At 39.1% G+C, this 23,802-nt stretch overlaps 1 protein-coding gene and 1 long non-coding RNA gene across 5 annotated transcripts in view; one reads left to right on the top strand and one right to left on the bottom strand.

Annotated features, from left to right (window-relative positions):
- Window positions 1–23,802, top strand: part of LOC118677591 (sperm-associated antigen 6) — a 68,278-nt gene that overhangs the window by 41,381 nt on the left and 3,095 nt on the right. For 2 of the 4 annotated variants that reach the window (XM_036352791.1, XM_036352796.1), the window contains 6 exons: window positions 5,829–6,034; window positions 7,135–7,308; window positions 9,407–9,559; window positions 12,638–12,829; window positions 18,147–18,263; window positions 21,116–21,261. In XM_036352791.1, coding sequence (XP_036208684.1) covers window positions 5,829–6,034; window positions 7,135–7,308; window positions 9,407–9,559; window positions 12,638–12,829; window positions 18,147–18,263; window positions 21,116–21,261 — 988 coding nt within the window. Of the gene's footprint in view, window positions 1–5,828; window positions 6,035–7,134; window positions 7,309–9,406; window positions 9,560–12,637; window positions 13,094–18,146; window positions 18,264–21,115; window positions 21,262–23,802 lie in introns of those variants that run through there. The other 2 variants (XM_036352800.1, XM_036352780.1) reach the window with 2 other exon arrangements.
- LOC118677607 overlaps window positions 10,651–23,802 on the bottom strand; it is a 72,166-nt gene continuing 59,014 nt past the window's right edge. Inside the window, exon 5 of the long non-coding RNA XR_004974435.1 lies at window positions 10,651–10,988. This is a non-coding gene — a long non-coding RNA (uncharacterized LOC118677607). The remainder of the gene's footprint in view (window positions 10,989–23,802) is intronic.

Genomic DNA, 23,802 nt, shown 5'->3' with positions numbered 1-23,802 from the left:
TTCTGCTGGTTCCTCCCCCTAACCAATCCATTTTCCAGATCTCCAGGGGGTGAAGGGGGGCGGGGGGGGGGCCTTTATCCAATCAATCCTTTTCCCAGGCTACACTGACAGGCCTCTATGGTTGTCATCTTGGTTGCTACTATGCATCCCACAGCAGAGGAATGTCCTCTTTATTGTTCTATCCCTCCCCCTGGGGAGTGTGTGAAGCTGTAGCTTCCTAGTAAAGCAAGTCCAATATTGAGTTCAGTTTCCCAGTTTATCAGGCTTTTTATAAAAAAATATACTTTTATTGATTTTATTTTTTAGAAAGAGGGGAAGGGAGAGAGAGGTGGAAAGATAAACGTCGATGTGAGAGTGATCCTCTGCCTTCTGCAGGCCCCTTACCCAGGATGGAGCCTGCAACCTGGGCATGTGCTCTGATCAGGAACCGAACCAGCAATCTTTTGGTACACGGGAATGTACCCACCCAACTGAGCCACGCCAGCCTGCTATTATGCTTCTTAATGTCTGATTCCCTTTACTCTTTTCCTTTATTAATATCTACCTATCTAGCAAATCAATGTTTCTCTCTCTCTCTCTAAAATAAAATTTTTTTAAAAGCATTTTTTTCTCAGGATAGGACCTCTGGCCTTGAATAAACATTAGCTATTTAAACATTTGTGTCATAGGATATTTCTCTATATCTCCTTTGATTCTCCACCACAGTTTAGCAATATGGTAGCCATTAGTCACATGTTACTTGAATTGTGATTAGTGTACCTGAGAAACTAAATTTTTAATTTTATTTTTATAAAAATTTAAAATTGATTATCAATTATTGGAAAACTTTTAAGCATGATTGGAACAACTTGGGTATGTGAACCTACCTTTTCAACTGTAAATTTTTTGAAATCTAAGTAGAGATTAGAGTATTCCAATGAAAATGTAGCAGATTAATTGAGATGTGCTGTAAGTACACAATACACACTGAATTTCCAAGACTTGGTGTGAAAAAGGAATGTGAAATTTCATTAAAATTTTTAAATATTAATTACATGTTAAAATTACAATATTTTGCATATATTATGTTAAATAATGTATGTTATTAAAATTAATTTCACCTTCCTTTTTACTTTTTAAATATGGACACTAGAAATTTTTCAATTATATATGTAGCTCACTTTCCTGTTGGAGAGTACTGACTTAGAATTACTGTGCCTATGCTTTATAGTTATTTGTTAAAGGACAATATGGTGGTTATATATGTGGATTATATATGAATATATGTAGAGCTACATGTGTATGTATGTATGTCACATAGTAGCTAGCCTCAAAGATTCCCCTCAAAGATCCTGGGTCCTGGATTTCACACCCTGGTATAGTCCCCTCCCACATCATACCAGGATGGTCTGTGTGCCCACAAGAATACAACACAAGTGATGGATGTCACTTCTGAGAATGAGTGACCAGCTATAGAAGATCAAGTCTTCTGTCATGGGATCTCTCTCTCCCTCATCACTTGCTCTAGGGCCGTGGTCGGCAAACTGCGGCTCGCGAGCCACATGCGACTCTTTGGCCCCTTGAGTGTGGCTCTTCCTAAGCCTTAGGAGTACCCTAATTAAGTTAATAACAATGTACCTACCTATATAGTTTAAGTTTAAAAAATTTGGCTCTCAAAAGAAATTTCAGGAGAAACTAAGATGGCGGCATAGATAAACACTGGGAAATTGCTGCCTCCCACAACAACTTCAAAAAAAACAACATAAAGACAAAACGAACAGCATTCAGAACTACAGGAAAGCTGGCTGAGTGGAAACTCTACAACTAGAAGGAAAGAAAAGCACACTGAGAGCCAGAGGAGCTGCGGAAGTAAAGTGCAGAGATACGGAGGCTCGCGCACGCGGAAAGGGGCTGGTACCTGAGGACAGCAGCTGTCTTTTTAAATTGGGAGGGAGTCACAAGCTCCCGACTGCTCTGAACTCCGGTTCCGGGAAGTCTCTGGGGACCCAGGACTCATACAGGGAGAAACTGGACTGTCTGGCAGCGGGCAGAACTCGGAACTTGAGGTCGGCATCCTCAGAGGTGCTTGCAGCAATTACTGGGACACTGAGACGCGCGGCCCCTTAGGGCAGGGCTGAGGATCCGCCATAGCTGCTTGCTCCGCCCTTTGATTCCCTGAGACCCCGCCCCACCCAGGCTGTGGCAGAGGCTTTTGCATATGAATGCCCCGGCCCTTTGCAACCTGAAAATTACCTAATTGCAGCTGGGCCAGACAGACCCAGAACTTCCAAGAGAAGGCCCAAGGCCCCACAGCAGCTTGCATTGCTTCACAGCTGGGCCTCATCAGGGTACCTCCAAACTCCAAAAAAAGAAGGGGAATCTGCAGTTCTCCTCGTAGCTCCTGCTGTGTAACCTCAGGCAGAGGCTAAATTAGCACCTCCTTAGATCCAAGAGCCAGTGTACCCAGTGGTCAGAGGGGGACCATCCAGATTACAACTCCTCAGATCCATAAGGGACACACTCAGGGTGCAGACTCAGTGAGCACCAAATCCCCACTGAAGCAAGTCTTGCCCCAGAAGGGTGTCTTCAGCACAGAAGTTCCCCCACTGCAGACACAGCTGATTCTCGCTGCCAATTGGCCTGGAGGTCAATTCCTCCCAGTGATCCTACAACAATCAAGGCATAACTACAATAAGACTGTGCAAAAAGCCCACAAGGGGGTACACCAAGAGTGTCCACCTCAGGTAACTGGGGAGGCTGAGCCACTGGGCCCTACAGGACACCTAGCCCACAAAACCACTCTACCAACACAGGGAAGCATAAAAAAATGCGGAGACAAAGAAACATGTCACAAATGACAGAAATGGAGGAAAGCAAATGACTGGATACAGAGTTCAAGGCCACGTTTATAAGGTTTTTCAAGAATTTTATGGAAACTGCCGATAAATTTAGTGAGGCCCTCGATAAATCTAGTGAGACTCTCGAGGATATGAAAAAGGACCAACTAGAAATTAAGCATACACTGACTGAAATAAAGAATAATATACAGAGATCTAATAGCAGACAAGAGGATCCCAAGAATCAAGTCAAAGATTTGAAATACGAAGAAACAAAAAAGACCCAAACGAAAAAGAAAAAAGAAAAAAGATTCCAAAAGTATGAAGATAGTGTAAGGAGCCTCTGGGACAACTTCAAGCCTACCAACATCAGAATTATAGGGGTACCAGAAGAAGAAAGAGGGCAAGATATTGAAAACCTATTTGAAGAAATAATGACAGAAAACTTCCCCTACCTGGTCAAAGAAATAGACTTACAAGTCCAGGAAGCGCAGAGAACCCCAACAAAAGGAACCCAAAGAGGACCACACCAAGACACATCATAATTAAAATGCCAAGAGCCAAAGACAAAGAGAGAATCTTAAAAGCAGCAAGAGAAAGACAGTCAGTTACCTACAAGGGAGTACCCGTACGACTGTCAGCTGATTTCTCAACCATGCAAGCCAGAAGAGAATGGCAAGAAATTGAATTCAAAGTGATGAATGCCAAGAACCTACAACCAAGATTACTTTATCCAGCAAAGCTATCATTCAGAATAGAAGGTCAGATAAAGAGCTTCACAGATAAGAAAACACTAAAGGAGTTCATCACCACCAAACCAGCATTATATGAAATGCTGAAAGGTATTCTTTAAGAAGAGGAAAAAGAAAAAGGAACTCTTACCGTTTGTCACAGCATGGATGGAACTGGAGAGCAGATAAATACCACATGATCTCACTCATTTGTGGAATATAATGAACAACATAAACTGATGAACAAGGACTGATCCAGAGATGGAGAGGCATTGACTGGACTGTCGGGCCTTGGAGGGAAGGTAGGGGAGGGTGGGGGTAAGGGGGAAAGATCAACCAAAGGACTTATATGCAAGCATATAGGCCTAACCAATGGACACGGACAACGGGGGGGTGAGGGCATGAGTGGGGGGGGGAGGGGTGGAGGGTAACGTGGGGATAAGGACACATATGTAATATCTTAATCAATAAAAAATATATTTAAAAAAAAGAAATTTCAGTCATTGTACTGTTGATATTTGCCTCTGTTGACTAATGAGTTTGCTGACCACTGCTCTAGGGGAAGTCAGCTAGTATGACATGAGGTTACTCAGGCAGCCTATGGAAAGCCATGTGGCCAGCAAGAAACTGAGCTTCCCAACAACTACATGAGTGAGCTTGGGAGCAGATCCTCCCCAAGTTGTGCCTTCAAATGACTGCAACCCCAACTGATAGTATGATGGCAACTTAATGAGTAACTAAGCTAAGGCCATCCAGCAAGGCTGCTCCTGGAATCCTGACCCACAGGAAATGAGATAATAAATGATGTCGTTTTAAGCTGCTGAGTTTGGGTCATCTGTTACGTAGCAGTAATAATACATAATCTTAAGGCACTAAGAGGTTCACTGTACTGTACTTTATAATGGCCAAAACTACAACAACAACAAACACAAATGTCCTAGAGGAGGGGAATTAAGTAAATTTATGGCATATTTACTCAGTGGAATAATATTCAGTTATTAAAAATGTTGGACTGGCTTCATCCTCAGGAATGAAAGTGGACAGTGGAAGCCCACGTGCAGCTTCAAGGAACTACTCAAAAGGAGTAACACCAACAACTGCTGGCCAGGGACCACTTTTATGAAAATACCGTGTAAACTTCCTAACCATCCACTGTCTCATTTCTGTCTCCCTTGTCTGTTCCTCTTTCCTTTGCGTGTCCTCGTAGAGAGTTCCACCAGGGCACCAGTGGCCCTTTACCATTTGGCCTCCTCCACCACCTGAGCTCCTTGAGGCAGGGACTTACCTAAAACTCGGCTGGAGCGAAGTGTGAATGCCAATGAACTTTGAATGATAAAACATGCATTTTCCACTTAAGTGTTTTTAAAGCAGAATGCAAAATTGTAGACAGGGTGGCTCAGTTGGTTGGAGTGTCACCTCCTACACCAAAAGGTTGGGGTGCGATTCCTAGTCAGAGACCATACCTACGGTTCGAATTCCATCCCCAGTTAGGGCACCTACAGAAGGCAATCGATCGATGTTTCTCTCTCTCTAAAATCAATAGAAACATATCCTCCAGTGAGGATTAAAAAAAAAAAGTGTTATTTTTATCACTGTTATTCTTGGGCACACAAATAAATCAACGTGTATATTCAAAAAATGTTTATTTCTGAGAGGTAAAATGGTTATGGTAAATTTATTCCTTATCTAAATATTAACATGATCCAACTGAGGACCCAACCTGAAACCTGGGCATGTGCCCTGACTGGAATTGAACCGGTGACCTTCCAGTGCATGGGTAGATACTCACACTGGCCAGGGCTTTAAAAAATCTTTTTAAAATACTGTAAGATGAAGAGATTTTAAAAATCGACATTATTAGCACAAGATTCATGTTAATCTTTACTCATATATATAGTACAAAATACTGCCTAATTAGTGTGGTTGGTAAATTTTTGGTACTTTTATTTTTCTCTGTTATTGTAAACCATGCATAAGATGCTTGCCTACCAGCAGTGCAGAATTGTCAGAGCTTCAACAGCTGGCATCTGCTTACTCTCTAAAAAAAAAAAAAAGCCATTTTAGCCTAATCTACCTCAAACGTGTTCATGTAAATGGAGGGCCAGCTATTGACCTATATTCTTTTCAGCTCCAGGTTGGTCCACATGGTTTATGAAACAAATACAGATGTCTAGACAGTGAACTACCTCCCCTTTTTTTTCTTTGCTGTATCTGTCAGGGAGAAGAATGGCTTGCACAAGGGTCAGTCACCCATACTCACTTCCTTTTCTTGGGCCCACAGAACTGTCACAAGCTGTGGTGGATGCGGGAGCAGTTCCTCTGTTAGTGCTTTGTATCCAGGAGCCGGAAATTGCTTTGAAAAGGATTGCTGCTTCGGACCTCAGTGATATTTCGAAGCATTCGCCAGAGCTGGCACAGACAGTAGTGGATGCAGGAGCTATTGCTCACTTAGCTCAGATGATTCTGAACCCGGATGCTAAACTGAAGGTATTTAAAAATAAGTTAAAAAACAGGCTTCTGTTAATCTAAGAAAATGGAAAATGTGTACAGATTCATGTATTTTCAAAAATAATTTGTAAATTATCATTGAAAACAGATATGACTATGTTATGTATCTGGTCTTTTCATATGTGAAAAATATGCTGTAAGGATTACATAATAAAGACATGACTGGGGAAAATCTGTGCAGTGCTAAAAAGTAGAAGTAGCATCAGTATTAACATTAATCACTAAAATAAGGAATCACAAAATCATTGAATCTCAGAGTGGGAAGGCACCTAAAGGTTTTCTAGCTCACCACTGGTATTTGTTTATTATGAAAATTGTCATATATTTATGTTTATCTTTTTTATAGGTTTCTAAATCTGATTTTCAGTTAATAGTCTCCAATTATACTATTATATGCTAATGGTTAGTTATATCTTTAATATTTTTAAATTGTTAATGTTAACTAAGCAATAGAAAGTTCTTTGAAATATTGTTGGCATCATGCCAAACATGAGATGGTCATTCTGCCTGATTTTTTTAAATCATTTTTTTAACATATTTTATTGATTTTTTACAGAGAGGAAGAGAGAGGGAGAGAGTGTGAAACATCGATGAGAGAGAAACATCGATCAGCTGCCTCCTGCACACCCCCCACTGGGAATGTGCCCATAACTAAGGTACATGCCCTTGGCCAGAATCGAACCTGGGACTTTTCAGTCTGCAGGCCGACACTCTATCCAGTAAGCCAAACCGGTCAGGGCTGCCTGATTTTTTTTGTACTGTATTACAGTTTAAGTATTACATAATTAAGAAATAGTATTTATCCGGAGTTCATATTCTTGATCATCTGTGATAGAGATTTAAATAGACCACAGAAAACTATGACATTTAATGTGGAAATTAGGGAATTCAAGAAATTGAGTATTTAGGTTTAAGTCTAGGATGTGAATGTCTCAAGACTCAGAAATCTTATGTTATGTTACATATGTAGTTGTTTTTTCTTTTTATAAAGGAATTTGTATTAAGCTGCTTAAATTATATCTGATCTCTGCAGTGGACTCTATGTAATGCTTTGTTTCATTTTGGGTTTTGCTCAATAGCGTCAGGTCCTTTCAGCTCTCAGTCAGATTGCAAAACATTCTGTGGATCTGGCCGAAATGGTGGTTGAAGCAGAGATTTTTCCAGTTGTACTTACCTGCCTGAAGGACAAAGATGAATATGTGAAGAAAAATGCTTCCACTTTAATTCGAGAGATTGCAAAACATACACCAGAGGTAAAAAAAAAAAAAAAGCCCAGGTGCTGCACCACGTGGCTTGGGCAGGGCAGGGCTGCTCATTGTGGGCACCGTGCAGTTTGCAGTAGGTGATTCTTTGCTGCGGGGGGCTGTCCTGTCCTTTCACTAAAATTTAAAGTCCTCATTCTTTATTTCACCTAACATCTTCACTTGCTTGAAATTTTTTATAATTGAAGTGTAATAATCAGCTAGTAACCACTGTTTGCAAAGGGGGATAATTAGGCTAAGATATTTCAAGTCTGACATTGTCATTCAGCATTCAATGAGTAATCTGCTTCATACTCACTAATTGCGATTGGGGCTTTCAGTAGTTAGCAAGTTAGGAACTAGCCCTAGACTTATTAGTGTCTGGGTGAGAAATTTTGACATCCATTAGAATAGGTATGAAAGTTGTGCCATCGGTGCATGAAAATTGAAGCACAGAATAAACTCCACAGAGTGACTATATTTGTACATTCAAAATTGGATTAATTATAGATCAATGGAACAGAACAGAGAACCCAGAAATTGACCCAACCCACTATGCTCAATTAATATTTGACAAAGGAGATAAGAGCATACATTGAAGCAGAAACAGTCTCTTCAATAAATGGTGTTGGGAAAATTGGACAGACACATGCAAAAAAAAAAAAAATGAAACTAGACCACCAGCTTACACTATACACAAGAATAAACTCAAAATGGATAAAAGACTTAAATGTAAGACATGAAACCATAAAAGTCCTAAAAGAAACCATAGGCACCAAAATCTCAGACATCTCTCATAGCAATATGTTTACCGATACATCTCCTAGGATAATGGAAATTAAGGAGAAAATAAATGGGACTACATGAAAATAAAGTTTCTTCACAGCAAAAGAAACCATCATCAAAATAACAAGAGAGCCCACTACATGGGAGAACATATTTGCCAATGATACCTGATAAGGGGTTAATCTCCAAAATATGTAGAGAACTCATACAACTTAACAAAAGGAAGACAAACAATCCAATTAAAAAATGGGCAAAGACCTAAATAGACACTTCTCCAAAGTGGACTTACAGAAAGCTAAGAGACACATGAAAAATGCTCAAAGTCACTAATCATCCAAGAGATGCAAATCAAAACAACAATGAGGTAACATCTCTCACCTATCACAATGGCTATTATCAACAAATCAACCAAGGACAAGTGTTGGAGAGGTTGTGGAGACGAGGGAACCCTCATGCACTGCTGGTGAGAATGCAGACTGGTGCAGCCACTGTGGAAGACAGTATGGAGTTTCCTCAAGAAATTAGAAATGGAACTCCCATTTGACTCAGTCATCCCACTTCTAGGAATATATCCTAAGAAATCTGAAACACTCATCAGAAAGAATATATACACTCCTATGCTCATAGCAGCACAATTTATAATAGTTAAGACTTGGAAACTGCCTAAGTGCCCATCAGCAAATGAGTGGATAAAAACACTATGGTACATTTACACAATGGAATACTACTCGGCAATAAAAAAGAAAGAATTCTCACCATTTGCAACAGCATGGATAGACCTGGAGAGTATTATGCTAAGCAAAATAAGCCAGTCAGAGATAAGTATCACATGATCTCACTCATATGTGGACTCTAATGAACCAAATAAACTGATGATCAAAAATAGACCCAGAGTCATAGAAGCATGAACAGACTGTTGAACCTCAAAGGAAAGTCAGGGGAGGGTGAGTGGAAGAGATCAGCCAATGAACGTGTATGCACATATGCATAACCCATAGACACAGACAATTGGGTGGTGAGGGCTTGGGTGTGGGGCGGGGGGGAGGAAGGGGGTGGGCTGGAAGAGGTTAATGGGGGAAAAAAGACCTATGTAATATTTTCAACAATAAAGATTAAAAGAAAAAAAATCAATGGAAAAATATCCTTGGGTGAGGATTGACCAAAAAATGGATTATTTTATTTGTATGTTTTTAATAAGTATAGTAATTTCATTAAATCGTATTTCAAATTTTACCAGGTGTTTTCAGGTCCTAAGTAAAAATGTTTGACAATAGTAATGTTTAAAGATCATCTTACGCTTTACCGTCACCTTCCTTTCCCCCAGCTCTCGCAGCTGATAGTGAACGCGGGAGGAGTCGCGGCCGTGATTGACTGCATTGGGTCTTGCAAAGGAAACATACGGCTGCCTGGCATCATGATGCTTGGTTACGTGGCGGCTCATTCTGAGAACCTGGCGATGGCGGTGATCATTAGCAAGGTTTGTTCTTGCTTGGTTTTCTTCTAGTTATTGCAGTGAGATATTCTAAGACAGACCATAGTAATACTCTCCCACCGATTATAAAATGTAACTGGCCAGAGAGAAAGAAACCTGGAGAATTATTCAAGGTTCATCAGTAAGTTTCCAAAAGCAGGGCTTGGAGTAAGGTTTACTTTTGGGCAGTTTAAAGTTTTATTCAGTATTTAATATCTACAAAATATCCATGCCTTGAGTATTAGTGTTACCTTTATTGACATAGTCAGTGTATTTGTATCCTGAGGATTGACTATATACTTACAAACATGTGAAGCATACTTTGACTAAAGGCTATTGTTATAAATTACATGCCCAGGGGTCATGCTCCCCTTATCTTCCATTTGGGCAGGAGATGACAATGGCTAGGACATCCCTTTTTATCCACTTTCCTTCAGCTTTCATGAACTAATTTCTCTTTTTAGATGTAGGCAATTCAGAGTACATATCAGACAGTGATGTTTTGTGCCTTTGCGCTACGAATTTGGCCTCATTTCAATTTACAAGTTGGTATTAACACACCATACAGTGTAGCTCTGGAACATAATAGGTGCCCAGAACTATTGATTAAATTAATAATTCTTGATCTCCCGAGAAACGCTTCAGAGGCTGTGTGCTTACAGTGTCTCCAGCAGCCCCTTAGGGTGCGGGTTTCTTATCAGCATAGAAAACCTACTGCTGCATGTTAAACAGCGTGTGGGTATTTTTATCCCTTGCAAATCCTCAGAATAAAAGGGAGCCTCAGATCTTTATTTCCTACCTATTCCTTGATAATTTTTTGCTTACCTCACTTTTTACCCTACGCTGTTCCTCTTGTTCTTCTATTACTAAAAACTATGACAGTGACGAGAACAGGAGCGCTGCTTTCTTAAGGGTCATTGCGGGGTATCGCTGGGATTTCTGATTCTTGGTTCTTTTGTGGATCACAGAAAGCTTAAATATACGCAGAATGAGGAAAGCAGCAGCAATTGCTTTTGCTTCCTGTATTTCCTCCCCAAGCCAACCAGAAGGCGCCTCCCCGCCCCCCCCCCCCCCCCCCCCCCCCCGCCTTTGGTCCAGGGCTGCTGCTGGCCTCTCCCACCTCGCTGTCGCTCAGTTAGTTGAAGGTCTCCGTTGAGAGAAACCGCACAGCTATGTGTCGTTCTTCTTCCTGCATAGGACTCTAAGGACTAATAGCAGCGCTTCACATGTAAATAATGCTTCATAATTGTCAAAGCACATTCATGCTTCTTATCTCGTTAGCCATCCATAACAACTGAGGCTGGGGCGGAGGAGGCTGACCTCGTTTCCTCCTGTTTCTTCAGTCTTGATATGTCCCAGAGCATGGGCGTTCTAGAAGGTTGCCTCATTCTGAAGACAGGTCTGACCTTTTGTATTGGCAGATAGGCATTTTTAGCTGGAAAAAGAGAAGCCAATGAAGAAATATGGCAGGTCTCTTGAGGAAATTGGTCTTAATAATCAAATTTAAAGGCACAGATGGGAAAAGTGTACATGATCATTTGGATTTTGCTATGGTAGCATGATACTGTGACATTGACTTTAGTGGTACTAAATTTAAGGTGATAATTATTACCAGTATAGTCTCAAATTAGTTAGAAAGTTATTCCTATACAGAATCTGGAATTATAATTTGATTTGGCATTTTGATTCTTCCTTAGCTATAGAAACAGATGTATTTGAGGCCTTTTAGTTAATTCTGTTTTGATTATTTAGATAAAACTGAAGCCTGAAATGCAAAATGCAAGCACGCACTATTTGTGTAACAAGAGTAATAATTTCTACTTTGACATTCAGTCATGTTAAAATGGGCAAAACTATCACTTAAAAGTTGACCAAGCCCTGGTTGAGCATCATCCCATACACCAAAAGGTCACCAGTCAATTCCTGCTCAGGGCACATGCCTGGGTTGAGGGCTTAATCCCCAGCACGGCATGCAGGAGGCAGCCCATCTATGATTCCTCTCTCACATGGAAGTTTCTCTCTCTCTCTCTCTCTCTCTCTCTCTCTCTCTCTCTCTCTCTCTCTCTCTCTCTCTCTCTCCCCTCCCCTCCCCTCCCCTCCCTCTCCTCTCCTCTCCTCTCCTCTCCTCTCCTCTCCTCTCCTCTCCTCTCCTCTCCTCTCCTCTCCTCTCCTCTCCTCTCCTCTCCTCTCCTCTCCTCTCTCCCTCTCCTCTCCTCTCCTCTCCTCTCCTCTCTCTTCTCCTCTCCTCTCCCTTCCTCCCTCTCTAAAATAAATTTAAAAACATATTCAAAATAAAATAAAAGCTGACCAAATTGCCCTGGCCGGTTTGGCTCAGTGGATGGAGCGTCGGCCTGCGGACTGAAGGGTCCCAGGTTCGATTCTGGTCAAGGGCATGTGCCTTGGTTGCGGGCGCATCCCCAGTGGGGAGTGTGCAGGAGGCAGCTGGTGATGTTTCTCTCTCATCGATGTTTCTAACTCTCTATCCCTGTCCCTTCCTCTCTGTAAAAAAATCAATAAAATATATAAAAAAAAAAAAAGCTGACCAAATTTAATGGACATTTATTTACTAGTTCAGGAAAGGTCTTAGTAAGCAGATTTAATCTAAAAGTTACTTAAGTAGGATTCTGGCTCATATTATTCATTGGATTTCAAATCTCTAATAGTTATTTTGTTGTCAGATCTATTATACTTAGTGAAAAGGCCATTTTAAAGGATTCTAAATTAAGTTTTTTAGCAAAGTAAAATAAAAGATTTTAAAATCTAAGCATTCAAATTTGTCACAGTGGAATCTGGCTTTGCCTATACACTAATCTGTGGCATCTATTGTTTGGTTAAATACCTCTGTATTTGGTGAGTAAATGCTAGCAGAGATAGTTTAGTTGGATTGGAACAGATAATTAAGGTAAATTTGTTCTAGTCATTTTATTGACTTGAAAAATGACAGCCCTGTGCTGTGCTCATTTATTGAACCATCTAGGGGAAAAGATCAAGGCCCAATGATTTCTTCTAATGTTTGAGAGACACGGGAGACTATTTAATCCTGCTCTGGATTCATAACACTTGCTCTTTTGATCAATGCTGCAGGGTGTGCCCCAGTTGTCAGCCTGCTTGTCAGAAGAACCGGAGGATCACATTAAGGCTGCCACTGCCTGGGCCTTGGCACAGATCGGGAGACACACTCCGGAGCATGCACGGGCCGTCGCAGTCACAAACATTCTGCCAGTGCTGCTTTCTTTGTACATGTCGGCAGAAAGCTCTGAGGATCTTCAAGTAAAAGCAAGTGCTTAATTCTTACTGTTTCGTGAAGATTTGTTAGATTTTGACTCAATATGTAATTTAAAATATCTTAATTTTCATTATGGACAATATTGCTTTTGTGAGTCAAGCAGAAGAACTGAGGAGAGTCTTCTCTGAAAATGGGTTACCCTTGTCTCTAAACATCAGTGATATGTTTTAAAGAAAGATCTCTGCAGGTGCAAAGTTGTGAATGTCAAGTTGTGGTCTTCTACATTCCTCTTGCTCTTTTCTTATAGAATAGGCATTGAAGAATAATAGGATCTTGGAGACAGAATTGGCTGCAGAGTAAGCCCATCTTACATTAAAAGTTGAGTCCAGCCAGCTGGTCTGGCTCAATGATTGAGGGTCGATCTATGAACCAGAAGGTCATGGTTTGATTTCCGTCAGGGCACATGCCTCAGTTTCAGCTCAATCCCCATTAGGGGGCGTGCAGGAGGCAGCTGATCAATGATTCTCTCATTATTGATGTTTCTCTCTTTCCTTTTTCCTTCCTCTCTGAAATCAATATAAAAATATCAATATAAATCAATATACAATACATATTATTTTAAAATTTGATTCCAAAAGAATTTAAGGTTTCAAATGTAACTGGGCAAGGGGTATTTCTGAAGCCATGATACATTTCTCCTAACTCCAAGTCTGCCTGTTTTTTTTAATTATATGTTTTAAATTTGTTCCTTAAAAGAAAAATGTTCACAGTATTCACTAAATTAAACATTTTAAAATATATATTTTAAAAAATCAAGCTTTCTGAAAAAATATTTCTAGCTACTAAAATGATTCACAAAACATGACTATAAAGTAGGTTGGGTTAATAGTTCTAGAATTTCAAAGAAAGAAAATACTACCTCATTTGGAAAAAGTTATTTTTTGAAAACAACTTTTAGAATAGAGCTGGATTTAAAGAAGTGCACAGAAAAGACAATAATTCAAAATAAAATTAAGAACTGTTAAATTATATTTAATTTTTAATTAAAATAACAAATTAACAAATAGTGGACAAAAGTAGGTTTACAATTATAATACAAATAAATACAGTAATTTATTATTATAATTAATAATACAAGAACAAACTTTCACATACTCACAACTGTAAATCTACTTTTGCCCACCCTGTATTCTTTATATACTACCAAGTTTATATAACTTGGCTTTAAATAAATGATAATGATACTATGATGTATAAATATTACTGGAGTAAAATATAATTTTTATTGTTTTAACAAAGGTGGCTTTAGTAAAATATTTAGGTTTAATACTAATAGAAGTTAAGGGTCCTCCTGCCTACATTTGATACAATATTTACTTTCAGAAAATACACTAAGTATTAAATTAAATTCTATCAATCATTGTACTATTAGCAATCTTCCAAGGCTTTAAGTCAAGCATGTCACACTCAAAGGCTAACATGGGCAAAATAAACAAGGTTTAAGTTAAGTGGGCCGCAAAAAAACAAAAGCTTCAATTTCATAGACACGTAGGTTTATTTCGATAGAGACATGCTGAATACAAAGGGCTAAGTGAGTAATCATTAACATAAAATAATATTTTATGAACATTTAATAAAAATTAATATTTTTTCTTGAACATTGACTTATCAGACTATGAATAACTGGACAAATTAATAAGTAATGCAAATAAATCTATTTTTCATGTTCTCTGAAAGTGAAATATTTCCTGTTGTGCACACCAAACAAGTCAGTCCAAGACTAATGACATGGCAATCGGCTGCTAAAATATTCTCTGCTAGTATTAGTGGAGAGAAATGGTGCGCCTGCGCATAAGGTGCGTAAGGGGAATGAATGCAACACGATTATAGTAATCAGTCATTAGTGAACATTGTAGTTCGTTATTAATAATTATGTATAACAGGATATTGTAAAAATTAAGTTATGAAATTTTTATTAAAACATTTCCTACATACTGTTATATTGGCTGGGCTGCAAAAATATTTGTTGTGGGTCACATGCGACCTGTGGGCTGCGAGTTTGACATGCTTGTTTTAGTCCATCCAAATATCTTAATGTAGAGCAGCGGTTCTCAAACTGTGGGTCGAGACCCCTTTGGGGGGTCGAACAACCCTTTCACAGGGGTCGCCTAAGACCATCAGAAAACACATATATAATTACATATTGTTTTTGTGATTAATCACTATGCTTTAATTATGTCCAATTTTTAACAATGAAAATACATCCTGCATATCAGATATTTACATTACGATTCATAACAGTAGCAAAATTACAGTTATGAAGTAGCAACGAAAATAATTTTATGGTTGGGGGTCACCACAACATGAGGAACTGTAATAAAGGGTCATGGCATTAGCAAGGTTGAGAACCACTGATATAGAGACTTGATCATCCTTTTTTTTTTCTTCCCCAAGGCCTCTTGGATTCTGTAAGTTGTTGGGTGAGAGATCAAGTCTGTTTGATTTGACATTATCTCAGTAGGGAAAAGGCAACCAAGAGCTTCAGAAACTGTCCAATGGTATTTCTCATTCGTTACTCTGTGGCAGCTTTCAAATTATATAAGGCCATGTTTAAGTTTATTTTGTCCCAAAGGCATGTCAACTTCTGTAAGCATTCTCTAATTGGTTCTGATCCAAGAGAACCAATGAGCAACCCCTTGGAATCTCTTGCATATTTTCACATAGCCTTACTATCTGCCTGTACATGTTTTTTCAAATACCTGACTAAAAACAAAAAAAAATACATCTTTTTAATAAGCTACCCATATGTATTTTTTAAATATTCAGGCAATTGCATTTTCATTTGTTTTGATTTAGAGGCATCCTATTGAAATATTAGTTTTGGCATTTGAATAAGTTAATTCTATCACCTTAGTTATAAAACTATTTCTAATTTAGTTATTTATGTTCTTATCATGATGGTTCTTCCCTTTAATTTTTAGCAGCTTTACTGACATATAATTCATATACATATAGTTTACCCACTGAAAGTGTATAATTCATTGGCTTTTAGTATATTCACAGAATTGTGCAACCACACCTCAGTCTAATTTTAGGACATTTTTATTCCGCCATTAGCCATCATTCCATATCTTCCCTACCTAGTCTCAGGCAACCATTAATTTACTTCCTGTCTTTGTGCATTTGTCTCTTCTGGACATTTAATTTAAATGGAATCATACAATATATGTGGCCTTTTGTGCCTGGCTTCTTTAACTTAGCATAAGTTTCAAGTCTCATTCCTGGATAGCATATATCGATATTTGTTCCTTTTTATTGCAAAATGATATTCTATTGTATAGATATACCACATTTTGTCCAATAAAGCTGTTAAAAATCTTAAATCCAGAAATTGACAAGTAAACAAAATCTTAATATACCAATATTCCTGTCATGCTGGACAATGCAGCTGATTATTAATCATGACATACATTCCTATCTAGAAGTATGTGTAAACATAAATCTGGTATATTTCTTGACAAAGGATAGTAAAGCTCGGTGAATTTCTAGTGTCATTAGAAGTTGTAATCCTCCAGGGTTCTTGATTAATAACCCGACAGTGTATCACCAATTTGGTCCTGTTGGAATTAGAATGAGGCTGTCTGCATGGTGCGGCGAATGTGATCTCTGCTATACTGTTAGTAGCCTTGTCACCAGTTAAGGTAAATATACTGACCTGCTAAATCACCATGATCCTAAGATGGTTCTTCACAAAGGTATGTTAAGAATTGAGAGTTTAATTCCAATTTGTTATACTACGTGTGGAAACAATTGGGCTGCATTACTTAATTTGTTGTTGTTTTTAAATCTAGCTTATAAAACAATATTTGAGAACAAATATCAAGAGATAAGAGATTACAAGACTGCTTAGCCTAGGTCTCTGGGAAACCATAAGTTCAAGAGTTTATTTGAGAGCACAAATGTGATTAAAGTTTTTGTAGACTACATGTATCAACTATAAAATTCATGATGTGAACATCATAATGCTCTTTGACATTCAAGAGCATTGCTAACTGTTGAATAACAAGATTCCAGAAGACCAAGTCAGCTAAGGTCTCAGAGAGAGGACAGGTGATCGGTTGATCAGAGGAAGGAGGTACTGAAGCACAAACCACAAACATACAAGCAGATGTGGATTTCCAGTGGAAAATATCTGTAGATAAACCCAATTGTGAAGCCTTCCAAAGTGAAGGGGGCAGCTTTCATACAAGGCAACAGAATCACAACCAGCCATGGCCTTGGAGCTGGCTGCAGGGATGTGCTACAGTCCATCAGAGCTCTTCTTCAGCTATACTTTTGGCAGGGGGGCAGCACCACGTGGTGTCACCATGAAATACAGATGCTGGGGGAGGGAGGGAAAGGTGCCTGCAGGTACCTATTCTTTCACTGTGGCTGAGACACTCCGTAGTGTCGAGTGTTCCTCTCTAGTTGAGTAGATTCTGTTGTGCCTCTGTGAGTGGGGCAATTTCTACCCGTGACCTGCAGTAGCATATCTGCAAGTGCTCACTGAATATTGCACACAGTAGGATATTTCTGACTCCACATCTATAAGCCATGAAGCCGTTTGGTAAACACAGAATGCCTGATAATGGCACTCTACAGTAAACTAAGTATTTTCTCATATTTGTTGATTAGAAGGAATAGGACATTAGTTATCTCAGTTTCACATATACAAATTTTTATACTTAATAAAATATAATACTTATTTTTAGTCCTTAGCTTTATGATATCTAATTCAGTTTCCTCATAGGTATTTTAAGAGCTCAATAACACACTATACATTTTAAAATTTGGCACAAAGACAACTGGCAGGGTATCTATCTATATATATATAAAAGTCTAAGCAACCCTTACAACCGGTCGACCGAACGACCAGTCAACCGGTCACTATGATGCACACTGACCACCAGGGGGCAGATGCTCAACACAGGAGCTGCCCCCTGGTGGTCATTGTGCTCCCACAGCCAACCTCCTGCAGTTGACCAACCTCCTGTGGTCCCTCCCCCCTGGCTGGCCAACCTCCAGGCCCTGATTGGCCCGATTGAAATTGGGTGAGACCGAGACCGTCCCAATCGGCCCCAATCACCCGCCAGGCCAAGGGACCCACCTGTGCCGGAATTCGTGCACCAGGCCTCTAGTTCTATAATAAAACCAGTGAAAGATAGTAGGAGTTTTTCTGACAACTATTTTTTTAAAATGAAACAACTGCAGCTTAGACCAGGAAATTGATTTTATTTTTTTCAAATTCCAGGAACATGAGAAATGAAATTTGGTCAAGCTTTAATCAATTGCTTACTTTGATATGTATTTTGCTTTGTGTTTTAATAGTGTAAAAAGGCCATAAAGAGTATCTTACAAAAATGCACCTATTTACCAGCCCTGGAGCCATTTCTCTATGATGCTCCTCCCAATATTCTAAAGCATGTGGTTGGACAGTTCAGTAAGGTAAGAAGTGCCCTTAGCCTGCAAGTAGGGGAAGAAAATGAAGATGAATTAACTTGTTTTTTCTGGTGGATCAATGTTTTCTATAAGATGGTGGCAGGGTTCTCCTACTTTCACTGATTGTATCGACAGGGGTGGTAACATAGATTAATAAAATTCACACATACATAATCTACATTTCTTTCTTTCTCACAGTCTCTTAACCATCTTTTTTAGTGTTCTTGGGAATAAATAGTATGTCAACACATAAAATGCTCATAATATAATTTATATTGGTAAGTAGCTTTTAGTAATTCCCCTGGTGTCTGTTAGACTCACCTATCTGGGAACACTGCAAAGATCTTATAAAGAAAAGAACGGTCTCTGAGGCACGGAAATATTCTTCCTAAAGGTCATGCAATTACCGGAGACGCTCTCAGTCATTTAAAGTTAATTGAATTATTTTATGAACAATTTTAACAAATGCAGCTGTTATATTTCTTAGATTATTACAGATTAAAAGTAGTAAAGTAGGAAGGTCAAGTTGTTAGCAGTGGGCAGCAGCCAGCAGGACTGATAGCAAAGGCTGAGAGAGAATGACTGCATTGCCACAGCCAATAATGGCCAGGATGGTGACCCTAAGCCAGTGGTTCTCAACCTTGGCTGCACATTAGAATCACCTGGGAATCTTTTTAAAATCCTGATTTCTGGGCCTCATCCTCTGGAAATTCTGTTTCTTTGTTATGGGGTGGGGCCACAACATTAGTAACAAAGAAACAATTTCTGGAGGATGAGGCCCAGAAATCAGGATTTTAAAAAGATTCCCATGTGATTCTAATGTGCAGCCAAGGTTGAGAACCAATGCCCTAAGCTACCAAGAACTGGTTAAATTGTGCTCAGGAGCCTTGATTTAAGAAAAGTCAGTCACTAAAGTAAGTAAAAATAAATCAGTGAAATTTGCAAAAGGTTCGACAGCCAAGATAAAATAAAGACAATATCTCATATTATGTACTCCTATAAATATGCCTACAGGAATATTTGCTTCAGGCAGAATTTTGTGTTTTCTTAATCTAAGGGCACCAGAGCATTAGAAAAAGATGGGAAAGCAAGGCAGAAGGTAAAAAGACAGTAGCTTACTGTGGCTGGGGACAGACAGAGGAGGCATGAAAACTCTCCAGACCAAAAGAATATTTAAAACTGATATATCTGTGGGCCATTCCCCTTTTTAAAAATATATACTAGTGTAATCTTTTACTGTCCAGGTCAGGGGTTCTTAAAATACGGCCCGCGGGCCACATGCGGCCCGCCGAAAACATTTATCCAGCCCGCCGGGTGTTTTTGCTGCCGCTGCCTGTTGCTTAGCAGCCGACTAGTTTTTTTTTAAACTATAGTCCGGCCCTCCAACGGTCTGAGGGACAGTGAACTGGTCCCCTGTTTAAAAAGTTTGAGGACCCTGGTCCAGGTGATGTGTATTAACATTCTATTAGCCTGATCCTTTTGTAGTTTTAAGTATTTGTTAAATGCCTACACTGACCCTGTAAAGCTTTGAGAGATAAACAAAAAAAAAATAAGACAATGTTTGTCTTCAAAGAACTTTGTAATCTAGCTGGGGAGACCAGAAGAAACAATTAGAAAGTACTTCAGTATGTGAACCTTCATAATACACTCTTCTAAAAAGAAGGACTAAGTGAATGTAGTCTGGGGTATTCCTGGGGGGCTTTAGTGGAGGAAGTGCAAGTGAAAAAAAAAACTGGTTTTGAAGAAAGAGTACGAATGGTGGGGATAGAAAGGGTGTTTCTGTCAGAGGGAATAGTAGCGAGAATCCCCACATTGAGGGCCCCCTTTCCAGGACCTTCCTTGTCTGGTCAGCTGTTGTCATGCACGATCAATTCCTTCACCTGCACTGGCTCTTTCCTCTCAACACACAAACGCCCGCTCTCAAATCCAGTGACTTTCTTTAGTTCTTATTGGTTGCTTCTTAAAATCTTCTCTTGGGTTGATTCCTTAACTTTCCTGATTCTTCTACCTCTTTAACATCTCAATTTCCTTTTCCTGCCTACTCCTTAGTATGTTCCTTCCTTTGTTGGACATTAATTGAGCATCTATTAGGCACCAGGCATTAGAGAAATAAATGAATAAATGTACAATTTCTGCCTTCATGACATTTGTGTGTGCAGACATATAGACTGATAATTAAAATATTTTGTGGCAAGTGCATGGGGCTTAACCCAATGCCATGAGAGAAGAAAAGTACTTAACATCCTGGGATAAGAGAGTAGGGATGTCTCACAGGAAGTTTCTTAAAGGAGGTAACACCTGAGCTGAATCTTAAACGATAAGCAAGAGTTAGCCAAGAAGTGTGGGGAGGCGCATGGAAGATGGAAGGGCATTCTAGGTGAGGGAACAGCATGAGCAAAGGCAAGAAATGGCCTGTCATGTACCCCTTGAGGTTATTAAACAAAATTTGGGGTAGAGATTGGTGGGAAAGGAAGCTGGAGAAGTATTTAGTCGCTGGGTCACAGAAGGCTTTCTGCACCTTGTTAAGTGTACCTTTAATTTTGTAGGCGGTGGGAAAATGTTGAATGGGTCTCAGCAAAGGAGAGACAACACTTTATGTTTTATTTACACGAGTGGATCTCCATTGCCTTTGCTCATATTCATAGCCTTTATTCCATATGCACAGCATAAGAAGTTCATAGATTTCTAAAAAGACTGAATTTTACTTGTAATCATCAGCAAATTTAGGCTCATTATATTACAGGTATGGTAGACACACATTCTCTCTTACATTTTCTCGTATATATTATTGCTTTTCAACAGTAACACTTCAAGTTGGAAAAGCAAATCTGACATCTTAATGTGCTTCACTTTTCAAGGTGCTGCCACATGACAGCAAAGCTCGCCGACTGTTTGTAACAAGTGGTGGACTTAAAAAGGTTCAAGAGATAAAAGCAGAACCTGGGTCTCTTCTACAAGAATACATCAACAGCATTAACAACTGCTACCCAGAGGAAATAGTAAGGTGGGAAAAAATTGACTTTGAGAAGTTCAAAATTAGAATGTGGTTTTTGTTTTCATACCTATATTTTATATCCACTCTGTCAAAATACATGAGACCAGTGTATACCTTCACCCCTGCTCTTGATCACTTTTCCCCCACAAATTAAGTAATGTTCTGATTGACACACATTTCCAAATTAAACTAGAATGTCATTTAAGACATTTATGTACTAATTTAAGACATGCTTCACTAAAGAATACCCAAATACAGAGTTCAAATTAAATTAATCTTTAATGTGAACCTGATTTAGAAAAGGGCCTATGGATTCTGATTTTCATAGTTCCCTGCATATATTATTAAGCTCACGCTTCTATTAATGGGAATATTACAAATAGAAAAAGAGATATGTTGAGTGTCAAAAAGAAAGTTGCAATCCATATTTGAAAAAAAAAAAACCTGAATAAATAATGTTGTCTATGATATGCAGGTGCTTTATAGTAACGTAGGAGGAAGCTACTTTTAAAATTAATTTTTTTAATGAGGTTGATTTGAAGATGATTAAACCTAAGCCCCAGACCTTGTAAGCCTAAAAGAGAACCATATCACTAACCCCAAAATAATTATGTGGAAAAAATTGCCCACAACACATGCAGAATTAAAGGCCATATTTTTCTAATCCTACACTTATTTCTTACTTTCTCTAATATTAGAGAATATAAATTACAATTTTAAAACTTGTTATCCTAGATAAAAAAGGCTAATATGCAAATTGTCCCCTCAACTGGGAATTTGACTAGAAGTTCAACTGGCAGTTCAACCAGAGGGCGGGGCAAGCTGGCCAACCACCCTTGGCCCTCACCCCAGCCAGACCCACCCCCGATCGGCCCTCCACCTGTGCACGAATTGATGCACCGGGCCTCTAGTAACATAAATGATTCTTCCTATTTAATATTGGTGATTCTTAATATATATGGTAACAATGATTCTAAAAACACAAAAGTAATTTTAAAATTAAAGTCTGTTTTCTGTTCACATATGTTCTACAGATAAATTCTTTCCCAAGAGATAAGTTTATGCACTTTTGGAGGTTTATGAGAACTCCTTGACCAAAAGAGTTCTAATAAGTTAGCTTTGAAAATATTAGTACATATAAAATATACCAAAGGAATAATATATCATAAAATGTATAGCTATTACATATAATGTACAAAAAATTTCTGATATGCCAAAAAAGTTTATATAACACTAGAGACCCGGTGCATGAATTCGTGCACCAGTGGGGTCCCAAGGCCTGGCCTATGGGATCGGGCTGAAACTGGCTCTCCGACATCCCCCAAGGGGTCCCGGATTGCAAGAGGGCACAGGCCAGTCCGAGGGACCCCACCGGTGCACAATCGGGGCCGGGGAGGGACATGGGAGGTTGGCCAGGCAGGGAGAGTCCACAGGAGGGCTCCAGGGCATGTCCAGCCCATCTCATTCAGTCCCTATCAACCGGACTCCAGCAGCAAACCTACCGGTCGGAGTGTCTACCCCCTGATGGTCAGTGCATATCATAGCGAGCAGTTGAGCAGCCTTAGCAAATCATTAGCATATTATGCTTTGATTGGTTGAACAGCCAACCAGTCAACCAGACACTTAGCATATTAGGCTTTTATTATATAGGATATACAATATGTGTAAAACTACTAAATGGAGAAAATATAAAAATATTTTTTCAAGGGAAAAAATAGTTTATTTTTACACATTTGCACATCCCTTTAGGAAGAATATTATTTTATGTAAGTTTAAAATAACTTTCAATACAATTTTCTAACATAAACAAAATTATAGAAAAAATGAAAACTAAAGGGCCCCCAAATGGAATGGCCTATTAGAATTAACCAATGGTAAAGAACTTTCTTGTCTTTCTATACTTTTCTAAGATTATTTTACAGAGCACGAAGGGAAAGAAAAACTCTGTCATGTTAGAACCTAATTTGGTATTTTGTCAAAATACCATTGTAAATTTTTCACTTCTAACATGCTATGATCTGGGATTTTATTTTTAAAACTAGAGGCCTGGTGCATGAAATTTGTGCACAGGTAGGGTCCCTAGGCCTGGCCCTCATTCAGGGCCAATCGGGGCCTTCCGGCTGCCAGCTGGGGCCTCCCTTCCCTGGCTGCTGGCTGCCAGCCGGGGCCTTCCTTCATTCCGCACTGCCCCCTGGTGGTCAGCACACATCATAGTGAGTGATCAGTCTCACGGTCAAACTCCCGTGGGGACAATTTGCATATTAGGCTTTTATATATCTAGATTGGCTAATCATCATGAAGAATTTTGGTTAGCTGACTTGTTCAAATTTCTGATATTTTAAAGCATTAGGATCTATAAAATGGCGTTTTATAGAAATCTTTGAAACATTGTTTATGAAGAGACCAATATAACCTTTAAATGGTTTTATTTTTACAATCATATTTTTAAGAATCAATGTCTCTTTTAGAACTAATTCTTTATAAGACAAATTACCAATGATCACATTCTCTCTGCTCTTTTTAGCCTAAATATCTACTTCATATTGCCTT

Source organism: Myotis myotis, unplaced genomic scaffold, assembly GCF_014108235.1.
Source record: "Myotis myotis isolate mMyoMyo1 unplaced genomic scaffold, mMyoMyo1.p scaffold_m19_p_1, whole genome shotgun sequence".
Lineage (NCBI taxonomy): Eukaryota > Metazoa > Chordata > Mammalia > Chiroptera > Vespertilionidae > Myotis > Myotis myotis.
The sequence above is the reverse complement of the archived record's forward strand: the minus strand, read 5'-3'. Positions and strand labels throughout refer to the sequence as shown.